Below are 24,191 nucleotides of genomic sequence, written 5' to 3'. Positions count from 1 at the left end.
TATCTTTTAAAAAGTGTTTCCCAGTGCTAAACCTTTCAACCAATTTCTAAATTGTTGCATTTGTACATTTTAAAAGCCAATATAAAGTAATAGTAGTGGTAAAAAAAGCATTTGTGGATTTAATTAACCTTTTTTGGGGGTTAATTCTCCTTTAAGGGGGTGTGGCAGGGGGCGTTTCCTATGCCTACATACATTTTCTAGTAGGTGTCCCTTATTCTCCTCTCAAAATGTTGGGAGGTATGCCAACAGGACTCCTAAACACAATTGAAAAAAAATAATTAAAAAATCAAACAATAAAAATAAAAAACTACTGACATTGTCCACTGCCCTACTGACACCAACCTCTGCCCTGCTGACAAGTCCACTGCTCTACTGACACCATCCATTGCCCTACTAACACCGTCCATGTTTTAATACATTTAGGGTGCACACCCTAATGCAATAGGCTGCACACACCTATGGGGGGGGGGGGGGGGGATTATTTCCAAAAGGAAAAATCATTTTTCACTACAAGTGCAAAGTGCACTTGAAATTGTACTGAAAGTGCACTTGGAAGTGCAGTCCTTGTGGATCCAAGGGGGACATGCAAGGAAAATAAAAAACAGCATTTTAGCTTGCACATGATTGGATGATAAAATCAGTAGAGCTTCCCCTCATTTCAGATCTACTCCTCAGATTTACAGCGACTGCACTTCCAAGTGCACTTGCGTGGAATTTCAAGTGCATTTTGCACTTGTAGTGCAAAGTGGATTTGCCTTTTGTAAATAACCCCCATGGTCCCTGCCCTCAAGGAGCTTACAATCTAAGGCATCCAGAATTTACACAAAACATACTCTGTCCCAGGACCTGACCCTACCCAGGACTGCACCATGACATTTATTTACTCATTCCTAGGCTCCAAGTGACAGTGCTGAAGTTTGACCAGTTCCTGCTTGCTGCTGAAAACTCAATCCTAGGTCTTTATCTACCAAAGCATGTTCTATCATATCAGCATATCTAATGTAAACTTAACATGACATGAAAAAGTATGGGGCCACAGCTGGCTCCCTTCTGGAAGCCTGACTACTCAGATATTTGTGAGCAGCAAAGCACAACTGAAGAATCCTTATGCCAGCTCTCCAGCAGAGCAGCGGTCAGCGTAGACCTCTAGCAGTGTGCACAGCCCCTGTACACCATCATAGGACCCAGGAAAGGACAAGTCCTGCAGAACAAAAGGCAAGGTAGACAGCAGATGAGTGCTATCAAGGGGAGAATGGGTGTTTGCGCTTATAACCAATTTATTACCGATGAACATATGGCCAATATTTTGTCTCACGTCACAGGGCAGAAAAACAAACAGATCTGGCAATTTAAAAGAGTGGGGGTGGGTTGATAGTGTGAGAGAGGAGCCCAGAGAGAAGTAGACAGATAGCATGCAGAAAGGAGTGCTTGAGAGTGAATGAGACATGTGGGTCAATTGAAGAGAAGGACAAATGTATTTGCACAGGCAGAGAAGTGCAGTAGAGTATCAGCGCTCCACCATATCAGCTGCCTTATCTGTCTCTACAACTCCTGCTTACCTGGAAAGCCATCAGTAGCCCCAGCTGTCTCCCAACTGGCTCCCTGCCTTTCATCTGCCTCCAGGTGAGCTCCTTTTTATTCTCTTTGCTGAAAATAAACTCTCTCATCTTCTTTTTTTTTTCTTGAGCAGTTGTTTTCTTGTAAAAAAAAAACAGGATTAAAGGGATAAGTTTATTTGCAAGTGCACAAAAGAGGCTGCGAATTGTTTTTTGATGTGAGCTGTGGATTGGAAAGGAAATAAATACCTGCTATAGCTGCCTGTATTGTACAAAAAAATGATCCTGATCTGGTTTATTGGGCTTTGGATTTAATGCACAATTAACTGCATGATGAAATCCTGCTTAAAATAATTGGATGACTTTTATCCACTTGCAGTGAAACCTCATCCCTGGAGGCAGCAGGTGGTTGAGCCACTGTACACACTGGTTGTATGGTGCTCAGATAACGCCATTGATGGGGACCAAGGTCCGCTGATTTAGTAGAGTTGGAGAAGACAGGTGAAGAAGACTCTCATTAGAAGGAGCTGGGCAGGGTTGGACAGATGGCGTGCTGTAGATAACTGTTTCATAAATCAAGCACAATACTCTGTCAAGACTTTTCTAGGTTATTGTAGGAGTGCTAGACAAGATCTGCTGCTTTATTGCTGCTGCCTGGGCTAGTTATGATGAAGGAGATTGCTCTATAAAAAACCTGTTTATTTAGGTGTGCTAGGGCAGTGAAAGCTGCAATTGCTGTAGAGTAGTTGTACTCAACCAGTGGCTGAGGGTGCACATGTCTCTCTCAGTGCTCTTGGATGATGCTTATGCCAAGCAGAAGATGGGTTACCAGTTTTACATTAGCTATTTTTTACATTATTTCATGGAGAGGTGTAACTTTGTTCCCAGCAAGGGTTTATTCAGTGATGTGTCTATAAATCTGTATGTGGCAAGCTGGCACTAGTAATTCTGAGCCAGCTGTATACAATGGAACTTTGACACTACATCCAGTCAACAAAGCTTTTTAATACAAGGATAAGATCTTTATTTTAGCCATGGCTGTAATTTTTAAATCTTATTGAATTCAGCTGAAAATAGCTGTCACGTTTATCAGCTTAGAGATTCTTGTCCTGGTGTTTAAGCTTTGTGAATTGAGCCTGTAGTATTGCAATTGCGGTTTCGAAAAAGTTTCAGAGGTTCTCTGTGATATGCCGGCTAGGGGTAGGTCTCACCCCAATATCAGCAAGACATATTTACTTTCTGCATTATCCAATTATATTTTAGGTTGCTAAATTGTTGCTTAAATAGCTACGAAATTATAAGACAAATACTCAACAACCCCAAAACATTATTCTTATTGAGCAATGTCCAAAATTGTGAAATTCCTACCATCAACCTTGGGAGCTGTCCCTTGAAACCAGGGATATTTGCCATCTTAGGGCATGGTCCATTGTCTGCTTAGCTGATGAGAATTTAAGACTAGCTTTTAATTAGGATTTGTTTGCTGAGTGATGCAACTTTAGAAAAGGGCTTCTAGTGAGCAAATGTTAGTAAACGTTGGGGTTCTTTATTCTAGGGATATATATGGTAGATGGGGCTCTCGTGCTTTGGCGATATGGTGAGCAATTTCGTTTTGTTTTTTGCTGTGGAGATATATGGGGCAACTTGAGCTCCCTGCTCTGGTCATGTAAGGAAGTTGGGACTCCTTGATCTGGAAATACATAGGATAGTTGGGGCTCTCGGCCTCAGGAGATATATGACGAGGTTGGGGTTCTCTGTTTTGGAGATATACAGGATAGTATATGTATATAAGAAAGTAGGAGTTCTCTGCTCTGGAGGTACGAAAAAAATGTTTCTCTGTTCTGGAGATATTTAAGTACGTAGAGGTTCTCTGCTCTGGGGATACAGTATATAAGGAAGTAGAGATTCTTTTGTCTGGAGATATATAAGAAAGAAGGGGTTCTGTGCTCTGGAGATATATGGAAGTAGGGATTCTCTGCTCTGGAGATGTATAAGGAAGTATGGATTCTCTGCTCTGGAGCTATATGAAACGTAGGGGTTTCCTGCTCTGAATTGTCTGGAGTTATATAAGAAAGAAGGGATTCTCTGCTCTGGAGATATATGAAAGTAGGGATTCTCTGCTCTGGAGATGTATAAGAAAGTAGGGATTCTGTTATCTGGAGATGTATGAAAAGTTGGGGTTTTCTGCTCTGAAGGTATATAAGGAGGTAGGTGTTCTCTTGTCTGGAGATATATAAGAAAGAAGGGGTTCCCTGCTCTGGAGATATATGGAAGTAGGGATTATCTGCTCAGGAGACATATGGAAGTAGGGATCCTCTGCTTTGGAGATGTATAAAGAAGTAGTGATTCTCTGCTCTGGAGATATGTTAATAGTCAGGGGTTCTCTGCTCTGGAGATACATTATATAAGGAAGTAGGGGTTCTCTTGTCTGGAGATAAATAAGAAAGAATGTGTTTTCTGCTCTCGTGATATATGGAAATAAGGATTCCCTGCCCTGCAGACGTATAAGGAAGGACATCTCTGGAGATATATAATAAAGTAATAAAGTAAGGGTTCTCTGCTCTGGAGACATATGGAAGTAGAGATTTTCTGCTCTGTAGATATAGAAGAAAGAAGGGGTTCTCTGCTCTAGGATTAAGAAAGGAAGTAGGGGTTACCTGCTCTGGATATATAAAGGGCAGTTGGATCTCTCTTCCTCTGGGGATATATAAGAAAATTGTTTATCTCTGTTGTGGGGATCTATACGACTAATCAAAGCCCTCTACTGTGGAGATGTAAAAGGCAGTGGGGTTCTTTGCTCTAGACTATGGAGATATACTGTATAGGGCAATTGGGGCTCTCAGACTCAGGTGATCTATAGGTGGCTCTGCTCTGGAGATGTAATAGGGCACTTGCCGTGGTCTTTCCAAGCTCCAAGCTGACTAGCCACGTCTGATCCTAATACATGCAGCTCTATATACTGAAAACTAGGCATAGATTTAGGCAGTTCTCATTTGAGTCAGCAGAGACCGCTGGAGGATCAATAATGTAACACATGCCCATCTTTTACTAAAGTGCCTTCACCAAGATTTCTTTCCTGTGTCATCGTCCTCGTTTCTGACTCTTTCCCCATCCATCAGATTTAAGTAGCCTGCCTATAATAAGCCTGCCTATATTAAACCGACCTTGCCTAAGATGTCTTTCTATCTTAACTCTCCATAGCAAATCCTGTTTGTCCAATACACTGGCCATCAGCATCAATGTATTTAAGTGTTGTCCCTGTGTCTGCTCGCAGTACCTCTGACAGATGCCCTGCAGGGGCCGTTTTGTTGCAGGCAAATTTAGATAAGGCTGCGCTGTATTTCTTGAATTCGGAGCATAAAATGCTGCAGCTTTATCATCCCAGGCTTGAAATGGCTGTTTCCGCAGGGAAAATAACGGTGCTTAATCTCTTTGTGACATATTTAATCATTTCTGGAGCAGAGAAGATGAATAAAGCGAAAAATGTTTGCCTGAGGGAAACAAAGAGTTTGATTTTCATATTAAACACTCGTAATGGACAGCAGATAAAATAAAACAGCCCAGGGCTGTGTCATGGCTTTTGGGTCTATAGGAAGGCGGCCATACATTTAAAGTGGGAGGCTGGTGTATTCATGAAGGCTCCCCTTATTGTAGACAGTCCTAAACCTTCCATGGAAAGTGGCTTTAGCTAAGTCCTTCTCTGTAGCCTCAGGGCTTCCACATCATGGAATGTGACTGATACAAAGAGAAATCCTGATTTCTATTCCAGTTTTATTTCCTGGGGTTGTCCTCAAAATGGGCTTAGAGTCTTTTATCATCCTTTGGTGAAATAGAATAAAAAAATCCCAATTTAGATTATTGTATTTCGAACAAATAATTAATAGCTCATCACAGGAGATGCCTAGGGTGCAATGAATTGGAGGATTTATCAAATAAGGGAGCCATTCAAACACATTAATATTACCCCATGGCCAAGGGGATAAAAAAAAAAAGTTTGGAAGAGATATGTTTCTGAAACTTTAATTTCTAAAGCATTGGTGTAAATGTGATTGTGGCTTTCTTATTATGAATCAGAGATGTGTTGTTGGTGGTGTTACTTGTTTTGTGTGTCATTTAAGTTATTTGATCAGCAGATCAAATCGATCCATGTTTGTAATGAACAAATAAACTCTCCTTAATGATTCCAGCTTATTGGATGATTGGAAATGATAAATACCGAGGGATTCATTAACCAGAGTCGTTTATACATTTCTCTGAGTTCACTTTAAATGCCCAATACATTTCAGAAGATTTCTATGAATCCATGGAAGCTAATTGGATGTTTAAAGTGAGCACAAGGGAGTTTAAAATGACCCCTTTAATTACTCAGTCTTATAGGAGGCTCTAGGTTAACCTTGTCTACCTTGTAAGGAGCTAATCATATACATTTCTCGGATGTGTTCCCTTTTGGTCTGCCATTTACAATGTATTAATGTGTTTATTAGGTTAATACATAACTGTTTAACAAGTGAAAAAATAGCTGTTTATCCAGCCAGAAGCCTCAGGAGCTGATAACGTCCTATATTTTCTGCCTTTGGACTGGTATCAGTAATTACTGTTCCATACTATCTTCCTGGACTACAAAACACCTCCACCTTGCTATGGTGAAGAGAGGAAGGTGTTATGCAGTGCCAACACACTCCCTATCAATATTTGTTTTTGGATTTAGATACCTTTAGCTGATCCACTCCATTCATGTTTGTAATGAGCAATTTACATTTCATTTTTCCAGTCGTTTTAAATTATTGGAAATAATAAATACCGAGAGTTTCAATAACCAAAGGGTCATTTTACACTGCTCTGGGTTCACTTCAAATGCTCAAAAAGTTTCAGGAGATTTTATATGAGTCAATGGGAGCTGATTTGATATTTAAAGTGAGAACAGATGGGTGTAAAATGTGGAAAAATGTAATGTATTGCAGCTTACTAGTCCCATGTGTTGGCTGAACTCCTTTTCTTTTTGCACATTGTTTCTTTCTTCTATTTGCACCTGTGATCCTGCCAGGAACATACTTTCTGTCGAGGGTGACAACTATACTGTACCTAGGAGGAACAACGTTGTCACCCTAGGAAGGGATTGTATAGTTATTCAACACCTCCCCCTCTCCTTAACATAAGGGGTGCAACAAAGATAGATGAGAACAATGCTAACTGATAACTGTCTGCAGGTTGCAGCAAACATGGGAAGTTATCAGCTCATAAGATTTCTAGCTGGATAAACAGCCGTTTTCTCACTTACAGTTATAACAAAATACTTTCAATTGCATATTTAACAGACCAAAAGGGAGCAAATAATAGAAATGTATTGTTTACATACACTTTACATTTTCAGCCCTATAACCTTGCCTAATGAGCTAATCAGCCAAGAGGACGTTAATATTTTTAGTCTGCCCTTACCTGATTGGCTGAAGTACACATTGCCTAATTTACTAAGACTGGGGCAGTCAGAATCTGGAGCAGCTGTGCATTGAAACCAATCAGCTTCTAACTTTCATTTTCAAAATGTACCTGAAGAAGGTGAAGCTAGAAGTGATTAGTTAATAAAATTTCCCCCCCCCCCCCCCCCCACAGTGCAAAAAGATCATTAAATTGCTTGGCAATAAGATCCATAAACCAAAACATTAAAAACATTGTTTGCAGTCAGAAATGTATGCATGCATGATGCATCTACACACATGTAAAGGCATGCACATGCGTAGATATATGGCTGCATGCACATGACTGTAAGAATTTACTGATCATATAGGCATGTTTTTTTTCTGGCATAAAAGATCAGTAAAATGCATGTGTTTAGATGTATTTAAAAGTATGTACACATTTCAATATATACAATTCTAGTTCTATATCCTCCTGCTCTGTTTTCAGTCCCAGAATGCACTTTTTGCATCACATATGTACATGCATGTCCTCAGATTTTTTTTATTTTTGGTTATGGATCTGAATGCAGCGCTTGTTTACGCACTTGTGTGCATGACCCCATTGGAAACAATGCACTTGCATTCAGATCTGTAAACAAAAACGTGGTGAATTATATTTTGTACCATCATATATATGTATACATCCATGCATACATTGGCATAGGGCTGCATGCAGTGTAAATACTATGGGGTTGGTTTACTAAAGGTATATAGTCTGTGCATTGCAAGTGCAGTTGCTCTAGATCTGTGGGGAACATGCAAGGAAAATAAAAAACATCATTTTTGCTTGCATATGATTTGAGGATAGAAATCAACAGAGCTTCCCTTCAGATCTAGAGCAACTGCACTTGCAGTGCACTTCTAGAACACAGTATATTTGCATTTAGTTAACCAACCTCACTTCTTATTTCTGGTGTCTATGGGCAGCTGCCCATAGACGTATATAGGTGAACATGGCTGTAGGCAGCTATGTGCCACTATTTGCGTATAGACGCGTATGTGCACAGACCTATTGCACCAAATGTACCTCATATATAGCAGTTTGGTTACATGCACAGGGTGCTAAGAATTTTTCTGACCATATGGGCAAGGTTTTTCTGCAACAAAAGTCCCTGCATAAATGATCAGTAAAATGCTTGCCTTTGGATTCCTTTTTTTTAAATGCCTAACATTTAAGTTCTTTGTCCTCCTTTTTTTTTCAATACCATAGTGCATTTCTTGTATCTATATATAAACATATACATGCGTTTACATGCGGTTACACAGTGCATAAAATGCATGTTCTCACATCCAATGTTTTTCCGTTTTTGGTTACAGATCTGAAGGCAGCGCATGATTGCGCACCTCTGTGCACTCCCTTATTGATAATAATACACATGAATTCAGATCCATATAGAAAAAAAGGCTTTGAAGATTAATTGTTATGCCCATGTGCATGTGGCCTTTCATTTTTTACACATATGGACATTTATGTGTATATGCAAGAACCACCTCATGATCTTTCCCCCAGCTAGATCCTGGATATACCCTGGGTGAATACATATGTATGCCAACAGCACTTGGCTATATGACAATATAAATTGCATCACCTCTTATTGCTCAAGAGTTGGACTTCCTGAGCTGTCTTTTCAGGACCACCTGAGATATGGCACTTGTTTGTTTTTTGCATTAGGTCCTCTGTTTGTCTTATGCTAAAGTGCTTGCTTTCAGCTGAGTATTGTCTTTAGAATAATCGGCAGGTCTAAATTGGACTGTGCCTTGCCTCCAAGTTGATTTCAAGTGTACCCATCCACTGAGTATGAAGACACAGATAGAACACCAGTCCCCAGACCAACAAAGGCTTCACTAATCCTCAGCAGAGCGTTAAGGTGTAATATGTTTTGTTTGTCTGAAGTGAATGAAAAACAATTGCTTGCACCTTGGAACTAGTCAAACAATACACTAATCCACTTGAAGCTTGTTATCTGAGCTGAGTTGTGATGATGAGCATCAGGTCAGACTTATATGTCATCGCCTATGAGATATAATGATGCTATGGAGCACTTTAATGAATGAAATTACACTAGCTTTATTAATGCATAATCCATTATCCCCACATCAGATATTACAACTATATTCCAACAAGGCAAGGCTCTTCATCTGGTACCCTGCTTTTTTTCATCTGCCATCAGACAGGCTGAGGGTTTATATTGTAGCCCCCCTTTTTATTACACAAATCCGTTTTGTTTGTTTGTTTTGTTTTGTTTTTTTAGTTTGGGATTTTATTCAAGAACCAGCTTGTGTTTTCTATGATGCCACTGAGGAAGAGAAGAGTGTCAAAAGAAGTTTCATTAAATGGAAATAAATAGTAATACTGGTGCTCCACGCAGGGTTAGTCATGAATTTTGGATGAGATAATCTGCTGATAGGAGGGAGAGAAAAAAATCACAATGAGCTGAAATACTCCAGCGGTGTTATAATCCAATTGTCAAAAAGACAGGTCATTATCTGACAACTTTCAGTATATAGGAAAAATAATGGTGGGAGAAAGGAAAGAGTGGAGTTAAGAGAGATTAAGAAATAAAAAGTCAGATACAGGCAGGGAAGAGAGAGGTGTAGAAGAGAAGACCATGTTCGCTTAGTGCAAGGGAAATAAAAACAAATATATATTGTTTTCTGGTCCTCGAATGAATGATTGAATATAAAATGAATGAATGAATGAGTACTTGAAGGTATAGCTTGCAAAGCGAGCACTATTTTAGTAAATCGAGCCCAAAGTAATCCCCAAAGCAGATGCACGAGTCATCCAGTACATTTTGGTATATATTTATATATATGTAATTCGCAGGATATGCTTTTATTTTATATATATATATATATATATATATATATATATATATATATATATATATATATATATATATATATATATATATATATATATAGATCTGCTCAGTGGTGCATCTCTATTTCTATACAGTGAGTGCAGTTCTCAGTTGGATAGCTGGTAGGTTGCCCTTCTTTTGTATGCTTGGATAACCTGTTGTTATTATGTATCTGTTTTTTAGAGGATCTGTTTTTATTATGTTTCTACATCTTAATATGTATCTTTATGTCAGATGATCTGTTTTTTTTAATTATGTATCTGTATCCTATCATGTATCTGTTCTCTCTGTTCCTTAAAATTTGATCTTCAACATTGTGTCGCCAAAGCGAATTTTAAGTTTTGCAAGTGTTATCAATATCCAGCGAATATTTGAAAACTGCAAGGAGAGAGAAAGGGAAAGAAAGAAAGAGGGAGAGAGAAAGAAAGAAAGAAAGAAAGAAAGAAAGAAAGAAAGAAAGAAAGAAAGAAAGAAAGAAAGAAAGAAAGAAAGAAAGAAAGAAAGAAAGAGAGAGAGAAAGAAAGAAAGAAAGAAAGAAAGAAAGAAAGAAAGAAAGAAAGAAAGAAAGAAAGAAAGAAAGAATGGGTTTGCAGAAAGAGGTTTATTGATTAACAAGAAGGCACACCTCTATGTCCTTAAAGGCGGTTGACTTGTGTTAAAGCTACCTGTAAAAGTAAACAGGTAAATAGTAGCAGAGAGCACTTGAACTGAAGTGCTGCCACTTATCCCAGTCACATCGCTCTCCTCCTTGCTCCCTTGTTCAAATAATCCCACAAGTCTTCCAATCCCCAAACACAAACCCAGTGCTCCATGTCTCTGCTGCTCCACTGCCGAAACCAGCCAGCACAGGCGCTGCCAGACCAGAAGATAAAGCTGTGCCAAGGTAATCAACTTGGAAGGCGAGGGACCTCAGAGGATGGCAGCACCATGGAGGGGAGAGGCTTCTATGGGTGACATTATTAGGTAGATCAGCTCCAGGAGATCGCACATATCTGATTACTTATTAATGCAAGTGACGCATATGGGCAATAACTCATGTAAATATGGGGAGAAAGAGTTTGACGTTCTAGTGTAAAGTCCAAAGCGTGTGTGTTGTGTTTGTGTGTGTGTTTGTGTATATATATATATATATATATATATATATATATATATATATTGTGTGTGTGTATATGTATATATATAGATAGATAGATATTTTTGTAAATATCGAGGAGTTAATATAGTTAATACTATATATATATATATATATAGTATACGCACTGTGATGTGTATAGATGGGAAGGAAAAAAAAGCTGTAGATTAATCAGTAACTTAATTTTAGGCGAGGAGTGGTATAAAATGAAGTATGTGTTATTAAACATGGTTACATTGCACAAATACACCTCCCTAAAATTTCGATGATGCGTTCCTGATGACCATAAGATAAAATTACAGTTAACTGGAATATGAATATGATTATGCAGTATATATATATATATATATATATATATATATATATATATATATATATATATATATATATATATATATATACTATATATATAGATAGATAGATAGATAGATAGATCTAGATATATATCTATATAAATCTATATATATTAACATAGCAAAAACAATAATACATCAATTAAGATTGTTTTTGTTAACTATACTATTATTGTCTTTATAAGAGAATGAATCCCATACACTCTATGCATATTATACGTCGTGCTTCTTCTGCTCTAGTCATTGTTTTATTTTTAATGAGATGTATTGCTAACTATGCATGTAATGTTGCATTGGCAGTCACAGCGTTTTGCATATACCTCTACAGCTGATTAAAACTGCGAATTAGTACCCGTAATAATTAATAAACATACATTAACAAAAATACCATAAGAGCCTGAAAAACTACCATGGATAATCGTTTATCGTTACATAATGCTGGGATCGCTCTGCATCAAATTGGAGAGCAAATTGGTGGGGGAGGTGGATCTCCTTTAGTGTATAATTATGAATACAAAAAATGTCTAGGAATATTGTGCATATTCTCTTGCTAGGTGAGGAAGACCAATCAAATCCACTTTTTTCTGTGACGTAGAAGGTTTTGTTATGGTAATTGAGATTGCTGTAAATGGATTTATTATTTTTAAGTGTAATAATCACCATTGCTCGTGAGTGCATAATTCCCAATCATCCACTAAGGTCTTTGTATGTTTTCAAACAAAGGGCGAATGTTTTACCTACTGGTGTTATAAAGCTAAACGTTAATGAATGGGCCCTTGTTCACTTTGTATTCAGCCTGGTGGGACTAATAGGCCATAAGTCCTTGTATCAGGAAAATATTTACCTATCAGGTGACCAAAAGCAGTGGAGACAACAGATTGTAGGGTAGGCAGCAGGTGGTAAGATAGGCAGAGGAGACAGCAAGTTGCAGGGCAGGCAGCAGAAATAGTAAATTATAGGGCAAACCACTGAGACAGCAGGTTGTAGACAGGCAGCGGAGACAGCAGTCTGCAGGGCAGGCAGCAGAGAGTGCAGTTTGCAGGACAGACAGCAAAGAATGGTTGCAGGACATGCAGCGGAGACAGCAGTCTGCAGGGCAGGCAGCAGAGAGTGCAGTTTGCAGGACAGACAGCAAAGAATGGTTGCAGGACATGCAGTGGAGACAGCAGGTTGCAGGGCAGGCAGCAGAGAGTGCAGTTTGCAGGACAGACAGCAAAGAATGGTTGCAGGACATGCAGTGGAGACAGCAGGTTGCAGGGCAGGCAGCAGAGTGGAGGTTGCAGGGCAGGCAGCAGAGTAGAGGGTGCAGAGCAGGCAGAAGAGAGTGGAGGTTGCAGAGCAGGCAGTAATCTCATATGGAGACCTTACAGGGCATCATTGGCACTGGCGCTTCTTCCTCCAATATCAGCACTGCCACTGAAGCACATCTCCTAGGAACAAACAAGGATTTTCTTAGCATAACCTCACTTACAGCAAGTGCCACTCTAAAATTAAGCACCTTTTCCCCCCAAGATTGTTACCGCAGTTACGACAATAGACATTAATGCTATAAACTGAAACAAGCTATCGACTTTATTCCTTTTCATTCGATTTTTTTTTTCAACAAGAAAAAAAATGAACATTAAGGTTTTTACCTTTGCACATGATTTCTATGTTTATTTTTCAACCCTGTGTATTTTCTATTTTTTTCTATTATTATTTAAAAATGGTTTTACAATGTATAAATGCGAATGAACACTGATTTAATTAGCGTTTTCATTTTGTAGATTTGTTTTTATTAATTGCTTTAACCCTTCTAGAAGAAAAAAATGGAAAATAATTGCTGGGGCTATATGGAAATTTGATTTTCCTTGATTATAATCTGACTTTCTTAAGTTTCTTCATTGGGGTTTAGTTTAGGCAAGTGGTGAGTGGAAGGCCTGATTTTATTTAACCGTTTGTTGGCCACGGAGTCGGCGCCCAAGGGGTTAAGGCGAGAGCAAGGGACTGAGAAATGAATGAAGAGATAGCCCCATTGAAAGAGGTTGAATGCCATGACAACTAGCAACAACCTCAGATTTATCCCAAACAGTTAGAGCACATTGTAAGAGGGCGTCAATCATGTATTATTTCCCCACTGAAATAAATGCAAAAACTGAGCCCTGACAAAGGCATCCAAAGGGACCCGGACATTTGTCTACATTTCGTCCATTGTCCGCAGCTTAGCAATCGGTTTGTATTTGTGTTTGCCCGGGTCCGACCACCCAGGATGCGCCGGGGGCTCGCTACAACCCAGTGCATTGTCACACACATCACATACTAAATAGGAGGCACACAGATCCTGGAATCAACTGATCAACAATAATCCATTGGCTTCTTCTTCTTTTTTTCATGTGCAGTACAGTTGTGGGAGAAAACCAGGCAATTTCCCCAGAACCCCACAAAGACCACCTCTCAAAGCTTCATAAGCACCCCCTTTTAAACCCTCCTCCCCTTTTAACAGACTTTTATTAAAACTCTCCTTCTGTATATAGATTTGTAACATTTGTCAAATATTGCAACACAAACTCCTAATATTGCTACAATAGTAAAATGCATAATAAACTACAAAAAAAGTACATTGTATAAAATGATCACCAATAATACAACCTAAAAAGTAGCATAATACAATAATAACACATCTACCACCAATACTGAAAGATAAATACACGATCATAATATCACATTTTATATATATATATATATATATATATATATATATATATATATATATATGTGTGTGTGTGTGTGTGTGTATGTATATATATATATATATATATATATATATATATATAACAGTATATCACAGGAGAAAAACATATAGAGCTTTATTTATTTATGTAGCTAAAATATTGTAATGTAATGCCTTAAAAGCACACTAGGCAATCAATAAATTATATTAAAGAAATATACACACTGGCTGTCATAACAAAAAAGGGTGAATTAATATTTTTATAACTTTTCTTTTTGTTTTCTAAAAAAATAATTGTATAGTTCAGGTTTCTATTTATTTATATCTTCTTCTTTTTTTTTTTTTGGTTGCACTAGATGTTTTTGCTTTTTTTGCTTTAAATGTATTGAGTATTGTTACAGCAAAACAGTAGTCTTATCACTCATTATGTATAATGATTGAATTACACCTATTTTATCTGGAGAGCCATTCCAGATTATCGAGGGTACAAATTGCAGTAAGGTGATGTCTTTTCTAACCAGAAAGCCTCTAATCTTAATGCTTCAGTTTGTTTTAGATGTTAACATTGTTTCAGTAATGTGTCTGCGGTCAATACAATGGAGGTAGTGTTACCTTCAACAAACAGCAAATCTCTTCTCCAGCCAGGGAAGGGGGGAGAAAAAAAAGGTCTCATTCCATTTCTGCCCACTTTGGTTTATTTTGGAGCAAAGTAGAATCAATTACTTGCTGTTTAATTTATACTCCTCATCCTTAAGCCCCAACCACAATATTGACCTAAGAGGTTTACATAAGTTGGTCCTTTGCCATTTGAATAAGCATCCTGTTTAGGTAACCAGCAATATCTTGAATGGGTCTAATCTAGTTTAGCTGTTTCTGTAAATACTGAATATTCTGTCTTGTTGGAGCAGCAAAAGAATGAGGATGAGTGCAGGGAGGGAAAAAAAAAAGACAATTTGTTTAAACGTGGTCTCAAGTGTGGAGAATATCATCTACTTGGAGGCCCCTTTGTATGTAAATACTATGTAAAAAGGCCCTCCCCGTCTTTGTAATTAATTGACACGTTATACCACTCATCATGTAGTGAAGCACCAATGGTAAAGGCGCCGATGTCCCCAAAACCCACAATTTCACATCTGCAAACACTGTCTTCATCCACTTGACTCCTAAGACCCGCCCACACGTGGCCAAGCTTTCGCTATTTTAATGTACTTTTTTCTGCTCTCCGCAGGTTCATGTGTGCACACCAACCTTATATGGACTGATCGGCTCCAGCAATGGCTTATTCTTTTTTTCAGGCAGCAGGCAACAGCTCAGTGTGCTCAAGCCAGAGCCTGAAGTAAGGAGCGCACTTTGGCATTTTTCCTGGACTTACAAACTATTTGAGAGGAGGCTCTCTGTGATACCCCTCATCTGCAGTAGATCCACACAACCTTCTTCCCATCCGAGCTGGCTGAGGTCCCCCTCCTGAGACCCTCTGCTAAGACTATTCCTGTTGCTCTTGTCTATTTTTTTGTTTTTTATTGCCATCATTATTTTTTTAATTATTATTATTCACCCCCTGATTGTTCCTTTGCTCGCCTAGAGGATTGTCATCACTGGTGATACCTGCAAGCAACTCAGCACCATTATGTCTTCCTTAACCAACACAAAGACGGGCTTTTCAGTAAAGGACATTTTAGACTTGCCTGATACCAATGATGAAGAAGGATCCATTGCTGAAGGGGCGGATGAAGACGCAGAGGGGACGGAGCCCCCCAAGAAATCTGGGGGATTAGGACAGAGTACCATAGACGCTGTGCAAGGACTGCCTTTGAAAAACCCCTTCTATGACAGTAGCGACAATCCTTACACACGGTGGCTGGCTACTACCGAGAGTATACAGTATTCCTGTAAGTAGAGGACTTTTGCTGGCTGTCCTGTATGGGTTAGGTCTCTGGGTGGGTAGTGGGGGGGGGGGGGGGGGGGTGAGGGGGGGGGGGTGCAGGTATTAGCGGCAGGTAATTGTCAGCTCTTCTGCACAGGGCATGGCACAGGGTTATCTCTGCTACATTCCCAACTGAGAAGGGGCCAGTTACACTTTCCATTCCCCAGACAGAGGAAGCTTTGTGTCCACTGGGAAGAGTAAGCTATTGGCAGTAAAAATGTCTGCACGAGGCTGGAGCTGGCCTCATCAATGAACGAATTGTTGATTATTCTTTAAAAAGCCATCCACGTCCCCTGGACAAAAATAAAAGCTGAAGACAGAGAGAGCAACTTCCAAACTTCACATCATAGGCAGCTTCTTCTCATTTACTAAACGGCAGGCTGGGACTGGGGCTGCTGGGTTTATGGGCAAGGTCATTGCTTAGAAATAAAGACAGCATATATATAGATATATATCTGTATAGATATAGATCTATATCTATATATATATATATAGATATCTATATTCTCTATATGTGTGTATATATATATATATATATATATATATATATATATATATATATATATATATATATATATATATATATATATGTGTGTGTGTATATATATGTGTGTGTATATATATATATATATATATATATATATATAGTATATAGTGTGTATATATATATATATATATATATATATATATATATATATATATACAGTATATAGTGTATATACATATATTTGTGTTATAGATAGAAATTTGTGTGTTTATGTATTTGTACAGATTTACATGCAACACTACATTGTCATCTCTCTGTCTCTCTCTTTCTCTCTATTATATCTATATCTAAAATCGAAATCTGTTGTTTTCCATTGTCCCATCTATTAGCAATCTATCTTTCTTCAATCTCTACTGGCGCTCCTTTTCTCTCTTCTATCTGTCTATATATTTATCTGTGTATTTCTATTTTTTTCCTCATCTGTTAGCTATCTATTGTTCTTCTCTAGCTCTATCTATCTATCTATCTATCTATCTATCTATCTATCTATCTATCTATCTATCTATCTATCTATCTCTCTACCAATCTATATATCTATCTCTATTTCTCTAATCTTTTAGCTATCTACCCTTTCTTCTTCTCTCTCATCTATCTAGCTAATTTATTTAATCTATTAGCTATCTATATTTTTTCTTCTTCTAATCTATCTATCTATCTATCTATCTATCTATCTATCTATCTATCTATCTATCTATCTATCTATCTATCTATCTATCTATCTATCTGTCTTTTCACCTATCATCTCTATCTAGCTCTATTTCTTTCATCAAGTAGTTATTTCTTCTCTCTCATCTATCTAGCGCTATTTAATCTATTAGCTATCTGTCTTTTCTTTTTATTCTATCTATCTATCTATCTATCTATCTATCTATCTATCTATCTATCTATCTATCTATCTATCTATCTATCTATCTATCTATCTATCTATCTATCTATCTATCTATCTATCTATTCTGTTTCTCTCTCTTCTATCTCCATGGATAGAGGAACAGGTTGCTGTGTAGTTGTATGTGGTGTTTTCAGTCCTTGGATAATGACAAGCTCCCTCCATCCATTCTCCTTGCAGTACACGGGTTTGCATCCAGCAACTCCCAGCAGGACTCCTCGCCCAAATCCCCCGAACCTTCTGCCGATGAATCCCCAGACAACGACAAGGAGACCTCCAGCAGCGCAGACTCTGGGAAGAAAAGGAAGAGACGGGTGCTGTTCTCCAAGGCTCAGACTTATGAACTGGAGAGGAGGTTTAGGCAACAGAGGTACCTTTCAGCACCAGAGAGAGAGCACCTGGCCAGCCTGATCCGGCTCACCCCCACCCAGGTGAAGATCTGGTTCCAGAACCATAGGTACAAGATGAAGAGGGCTCGGGCAGAGAAAGGTATGGAAGTCACTCCTCTCCCCTCCCCTAGACGGGTGGCAGTGCCAGTCTTAGTAAGAGATGGTAAACCATGCCACACGCTCAAAGCTCAGGACTTAGCGGCCACTTTCCCCGCTGGCATCCCCTTCTCAGCATATAGCGCCCAGTCATTACAGCATATGCAATATAACGCCCACTACAGCTCTGCCAGTAACCCAACAGCCCACCATTACCCAACAGCCCATCATTTGGTGCCAGCCCAACAGTGGACTTGGTGAACTTTTCTATATACAGACTGATGTGCTCCAAAAAATCACTGAAAAAGACTGTTGGGTAAAAAAAATTAAAAAAAAACTATTATTATAATTATAATTATTATTGATCATGTTTTTTATTTTTGATGTTTTTGTTTTTCTCATGGAGGTCAATCCATTCTCCAAATCCTATCCTTCTGGTATCTTGTGAACCATGTTTACAAAACTGACCCATGACAGTGAATCTGCCTACCTACAACGCCAAGAGGAATCATTTGTTCTGCTTTTGTGACTATATTTTTTTTTATTTTTTATTATTATTATTATTATTATTTTTTTTGTAAAGTATGTTTGTGTGCTGTAGAGCTGTTGTAAGTTGTCTATAAAACCAGTGGAATCACTTTAAAAAAATAGAGAGAAATTTATTTCCTTCTTTTATATGAAACTTTAAATATTTATGCCCATGTAAAAAAAAAAATCTCACCAACTCTTAGCATTTTTTTTTGTAAATATTTGTGTTTTTTGTTGTCATTAGTAACCTTCAGGGCGTTTTTTATGCAACTATTTCCCCAAAACACAAAATAGAAGGCAACAAAAATTAATTTCAAAGACATCTGCATAGAGATATACACCCAATTATTATGTATGAAAAAAACCGCATCCTTGGGAGATTTTCAATTTTTATAAGAATTTTAATAAAACGATGTGTTAAAAAAGAAAGAATGTGTACTTGAATTTTTGGGAAAAAAATATGCAATAGATGTAAGGAAGTTGCTGTGCATTAAAAATATAACAAATATTTATATTATATCATTTGTTGAATATTTTAAATTCTCTAACAACATTATGCTTAGGATCAGCTTTTATATATATATATTTTCATAAGCTTTTAATATCAGAATCACTATCTTTTGAAATAGGTGTATATCCAGTCAATACTAGGTGAGAATGTGTTATGTATCTATGTATTTACTTGATCATGGTTGAGAGTTCTATTTATCTTTCTGGAGAGGCAGCCAAAGTAAAGTGACATAGAACAAGGAATAGACCCCACTTACTTAGACAGTTAAAGAGCCCCTTCAACAGGCAAACATTTGCGTCTCACACAATCTGAACAGCACTTATTTTTTTTTTTAGTAGCTTTTGAAAGTAGATTTTTTTTTCTTATTCCTGATTTTTTTTGTCTATTTTAAAAAATATATATTTTCTGTTGTTTGCTTCTGCAAAGCAAAATATACTGATTATGTAACATAAATTAATTTGCGTTACCTAAAATGACCTATATTTCTTAGAATGTTTCTAGTAGCAGAACACAAAACTCCTATAGAAGCAGCGATTTTTAAGCCAGAGTGCATGGAGCCTATCTTCACACACTACCCGTGCTTTATTAACATATTAATATGATATATATAGATATATATATATATATATATATATATATATATATATATAGTTTTTTTCATTTGTTTATTTTTATATATTGTTTTCTTATTTCATTCTTATTTATTTTACCAACGAACAATTTGGCTCCATGCACACACACCGGGCTTAAAAAAAAAGTCTGTTCTCTAAACCGACTTTTCTTTACCCCTCCCGAGTTACAACCTGCAAACTGTATTTATGTCATATTATATTTATAATAAATATTGATTAGCAATTACAGATGAATTGTTACCAGAGTGTTTAGTCCCATAATTCAATTCTGACAAGATTACCCGACCTCAGACACAACTGATGTACTATTTGAGTCGGTGTTAAATGCATTTAGCAGGTAATCGTATAGTACCCCTCCCCCCAATCAAAGTTATGTAATGTCTTTGAAAGCTACTGTTACATGATAGAGGTCATCTCTACTAATTCTTAGAATGGGCACAATTATCTATTAGTTTTATGAAGCTCTAGAATAACATTTTAACTATAGATTTTTTTTTTACATTTTTATTTTATAATGATTACTTTGTTAAGTTTGTTGAATTCTTACTGCAAGCAGTGTTTGCTGAAATATATATATATATATTCATATTTACATATATTATACTATATAATATATATGTTATAATATATATTATATATATTTGCTGAAATATATATATATATATATATATATATATATATATATATATATATATATATATATATATATATATATATATATATTTATTTACATATATTATACTATATAATATATATGTTATAATATTATATATATATATATATATATATATACGTGTGTGTGTGTGTTCGTGTTACATAGCAAATATATATATATATATATATATATATATATATATATATATATATATATATATATATATATATATATATATATATATATATATATATATATATATATTTGTTTGTGTGTGTGTGTATATATATATATATATATATATATATATAGATAGATAGATAGATAGATAGATAGATAGAGAGATCAAGTTTCTCATTATGTAACTTTGTCTATGGGTGGGTACTCTTAATGAAGATATAAATGGCTTTGTAAGCAGACACTGGTGTTAATGTACATAAATGTGTATTTTCTGCATGCTAAGAATTGTCTAGGAGTTTTCCCCATATACAAAACTAGATTAATTGTCCATGTTTGGTACCTTGCCATTTTAACTTCCAAGCCACAAAAAGAGCATAGTAACTGGCATCTTGTACCTGAGTCAATAAAAGCCTCCAAGCCTTGTGTGGCCCTAACCCCTCTGGCCTTAAATTTCACACTCTAATGGGGCAGTTTGTGCAGTCTATCTTTGAACAATATACAGTAGACAGGACAAAACAGGACAATGAGAAAGGCTGGTAGTAGTGGATGTAAGAGGCGTGCATATTAACAAGTCTCAATGAAAGAGACCCATGGGGGACACACAGAAAGATAGTGATTTTTTTTCTTCCTCTTCTATTCTTTCCTGGGCTGGCTATTGAATAGGTTTATCAGTAGCAGTGCATCCCAGAGACAGGGAGAACCGTCCTAGAGGTTTTGTTGTGCCTGTCAGTTGTTTCCATTGTGATCCAACTTGTACACGCTGTATTCCATATGGACAGCTGGGATGAGGGAGGGCAAAAAAAAAAAAAAGACACTTTCACAAAACCCAAATTGTGTCCAGCATTCAAAACCAGCATTGTTGTCTGTGAAAGGAAGACGAATTAAAAATTCGTGCTATATTTATTCGTGTGGAAGGAGAAAGGCATAACAGTTCCCCCCCCCCCCCCCCTTTTTCCATGTCCTCTGACAAGATTACTTGTCATTCCACAGGAAATTGGGAAAAGCCTCAGCTAAGACTCAGGACTATAAAATAAAATAAAAATGACACTTTAAGCAGACATCCTAATTACACTTCCGCTGCTAGATTTTAAAAATAAAATATCCTAAGTGCCCCCATCCAAGTCTAGGAAATGATTTCATAGAAGTATTTATTAGTGTGCATTATAAAATTCCAGTGGTGAAATTCTATTTAGATCTGACCCATTCTATCCATGTCTTCCTTTTTTAGTGAGGGCACAAGTGTCGAAGACAATTTTGGACCAGCTATACCTAAGATTTCTCTGTGTAGACCCAGCTGCTGGCACCTGTAATCGCTTTAGTCTGTTACATATTAACAAAGTGCTGGGAAAATCGATAGAATGCTACAATAATGGACAAGAAAAGAACTGATTCTGCTTGTTTCACACACATAGGACTAGAGAGAGAGAGAGAGTGAGAGAGAAAAAAAAGGAAAAGAAAACAAAATCTGTGGACGTCATAATTAATTGAATATGTACACTGACTGCTGGACACAATAATGCCTTTTGTGAATCAACTGTCCCAATGTTGCAATTTTTTTTTTGTCCTTCAAAGTACAGGGATCGATGTGAACTGGAATGTCAAGAACTGAAAAAAAAAATCAAGATTTTTATTTACATTTTTTTAATTTGCATGTTTACATTTTTATTTGCATTTGTGATGTATTTTTGTACTTTTTTTTTTTTATTAAGCTTTTTTATGCTTATTTAAGTAAATCATTCCAAAGGGTCTGTTAAACATCCGCTGGGTCTAGTGGCTTTGTGGATCGGTAACTAGCTTTCCTTAAGTTGATTAGGAGGTATTTAAGCTTACACCGACAGAAGGAAATTGGAACTTGGTTTTGTAAGGCCAGTAAGCTAATGTTATATTGGGGGGGATTGGCCTTGAAATTGGATCTGCAGTAGTCGGGTGTTGGTTTTTAAAAGCTGCTCTAGAGGTTAGTGAATGGACCTTTTTTCAGCTTTGCTGAGATCAGAGGTAGGTCGTTTAAGTGAGCATGATGATGTTGACTACCTATTGACCATTAGGCTTATGGAGCAAACCTTAGGCTGGCTCTTGGCTTCAGCTGGAGAGCCTGGTCATTGAGGAGCTAATCCAATATTTACAGAAGTACAATGACATTTCTCTGTTGCATGTATGAGGGACAATTACTGAATGATTGCTTGAAGTGGTAAAACAAAAAGCTTGTTATTAGGAAAGGGTGGTGAGGGAAAATACAGTGCTAGTCCCCACTAGCATAATCCTTAACCCTTTGGCTGTCAGAGGAAACATATTTAGGAAAAAAAATGCCTGCAGGCTAAGTCAATGGCAATGGCTGTGGAACTATAGGTACCAGCACGCCCAGTCAGCCTCTGGATGTCGATGCTGAGATTTGTAGTTCCCCATCTCTTCAAATCCAAAGTTCCAGAGGCCCCAGGAATGTACAATAGTGTGTGTTGGCTGTTGCAGCCAGGAAATATGCACTTGTGACTTCATAAGAGCAGACACTGTGACACTTCTATATATCATCTCTCTGTTCCTCAGTGCACATCCAAATGTAGCCTCATCTCCAAAACGACACTTCAGCCCTCGCTATCTCTGATAGGAAGCAATCTAGTTTTATTGCTTTTTAAGGCTTTGTTTTGGGTCAACATTATTAATAAGATAGCGAGATGTAATCAGACTGGCCGATAGGAAAGCAGAAGCTATTTTAAATGGAGCTTCACCTTTTCCCCACCAGGGGTCAGCAGAGCTCTTTACTTGAATATTTTCTAGGATGCCCTGTCCTTGAGATAAATGGTTTAATTTTTCGCTGGATATATATTTGTTTAAAGAAAATCACCTTTTGTACCGGCTGTACTAACAACAGTGAAAATATGATAGGCTGCATTCCTTGTTTATGACAGTTAAACTTGTCTCTCCAATGGAAATACATGCCCCTGGTATAAATCTAAAGGGATCTGAACTACACATGGGATGGATATAGATACAATTGATATATTTTCCATATTTAAAGAAAACTGACATCATTAATACCACTTCTTAAAAGTGAAGAAATGCACATGAACAATGTGATAGAAAAAACGTAAACTCCAATGTCCTTATACTGTATATACTATACATACAGACACAAATAACCAGAGCAATAGAGCCAGATTGGTGACAAGAGCAATTATCCATACTCTATGCTCTTGAATTATTTGGGGGAAGCTAGAGCACCCAGAACCCCTACTAGACATGGTAATATGGGAATATACCTATTCAATTATATATAGATAGATAGATAGGTAGATAGATAGATAGATAGATAGATAGATAGATAGATAGATAGATAGATAGATAGATAGATAGATAGATAGATACTTTTTTTTGGAAACTAAACATAGTCATGGTGCTGTAATGTTTGTGTGTATCTATCTATCTATCTATCTATCTATCTATCTATCTATCTATCTATCTATCTATCTATCTATCTATATCTATATCTATATATATATATATATATATATATTTGTTTAAACACATGCACATGTGCTGTAATGTGTGTGTATGTATGTGTATATATATATATATATATATATATATATATATATATATATATATATTCTTCTTTCTTTCTTTCTTTTTTCTTCTTTTTTTTTTTTTGCACATAGGCACTGTTGCTGTATTATAGACACACAACCATACCTCATTACCCACAAAGTTACACAGATACACAGACATGCCGTTAAATAAAATAGGGTACCTATTAGCCATTTACCGAACATAAAGAATA

The 24,191-nt window shown here is 37.0% G+C and overlaps 1 protein-coding gene across 3 annotated transcripts; it reads left to right on the top strand.

Annotated features, from left to right (window-relative positions):
* The first annotated feature begins 1,395 nt into the window (after positions 1-1,395).
* On the top strand, positions 1,396-23,779 carry NKX2-2 (NK2 homeobox 2). 3 transcript variants are annotated; one of them, XM_077486028.1, is made up of 4 exons: positions 1,396-1,623; positions 15,300-15,960; positions 17,609-17,917; positions 21,648-23,779. In XM_077486028.1, the coding sequence occupies exons 2-4, from the start codon at positions 15,699-15,701 to the stop codon at positions 21,806-21,808; spliced, it is 732 nt and encodes a 243-aa protein (XP_077342154.1). In that variant the 5' UTR covers positions 1,396-1,623; positions 15,300-15,698; the 3' UTR covers positions 21,809-23,779. The 3 variants fall into 3 exon arrangements, with proteins under 3 accessions (XP_077342154.1, XP_077342155.1, XP_077342153.1); XM_077486029.1 differs by lacking the exon at positions 21,648-23,779 and adding an exon at positions 18,320-18,887 and having other exon boundaries at positions 1,399-1,623; XM_077486027.1 differs by lacking the exon at positions 21,648-23,779 and having other exon boundaries at positions 1,401-1,623; positions 17,609-18,887.
* Positions 23,780-24,191: the final 412 nt, after the last annotated feature.

The sequence above is a fragment of the Lithobates pipiens genome, unplaced genomic scaffold, assembly GCF_037356315.1.
Source record: "Lithobates pipiens isolate NorthernLeopardFrog02 unplaced genomic scaffold, aLitPip1_a1.2 Scaffold_18, whole genome shotgun sequence".
Classification (NCBI taxonomy): domain Eukaryota; kingdom Metazoa; phylum Chordata; class Amphibia; order Anura; family Ranidae; genus Lithobates; species Lithobates pipiens.
This window is presented reverse-complemented; position numbering and strand designations above follow the sequence as displayed.

Bases quoted from the DNA above. Each gene is read 5' to 3' on its own strand.
- NKX2-2 (XM_077486027.1), top strand. From the start codon at position 15,699: ATGTCTTCCTTAACCAACACAAAGACGGGCTTTTCAGTAAAGGACATT. The intron at 15,961-17,608 runs GTAAGTAGAGGA...TTCTCCTTGCAG, and splicing joins CGAGAGTATACAGTATTCCT to TACACGGGTTTGCATCCAGC.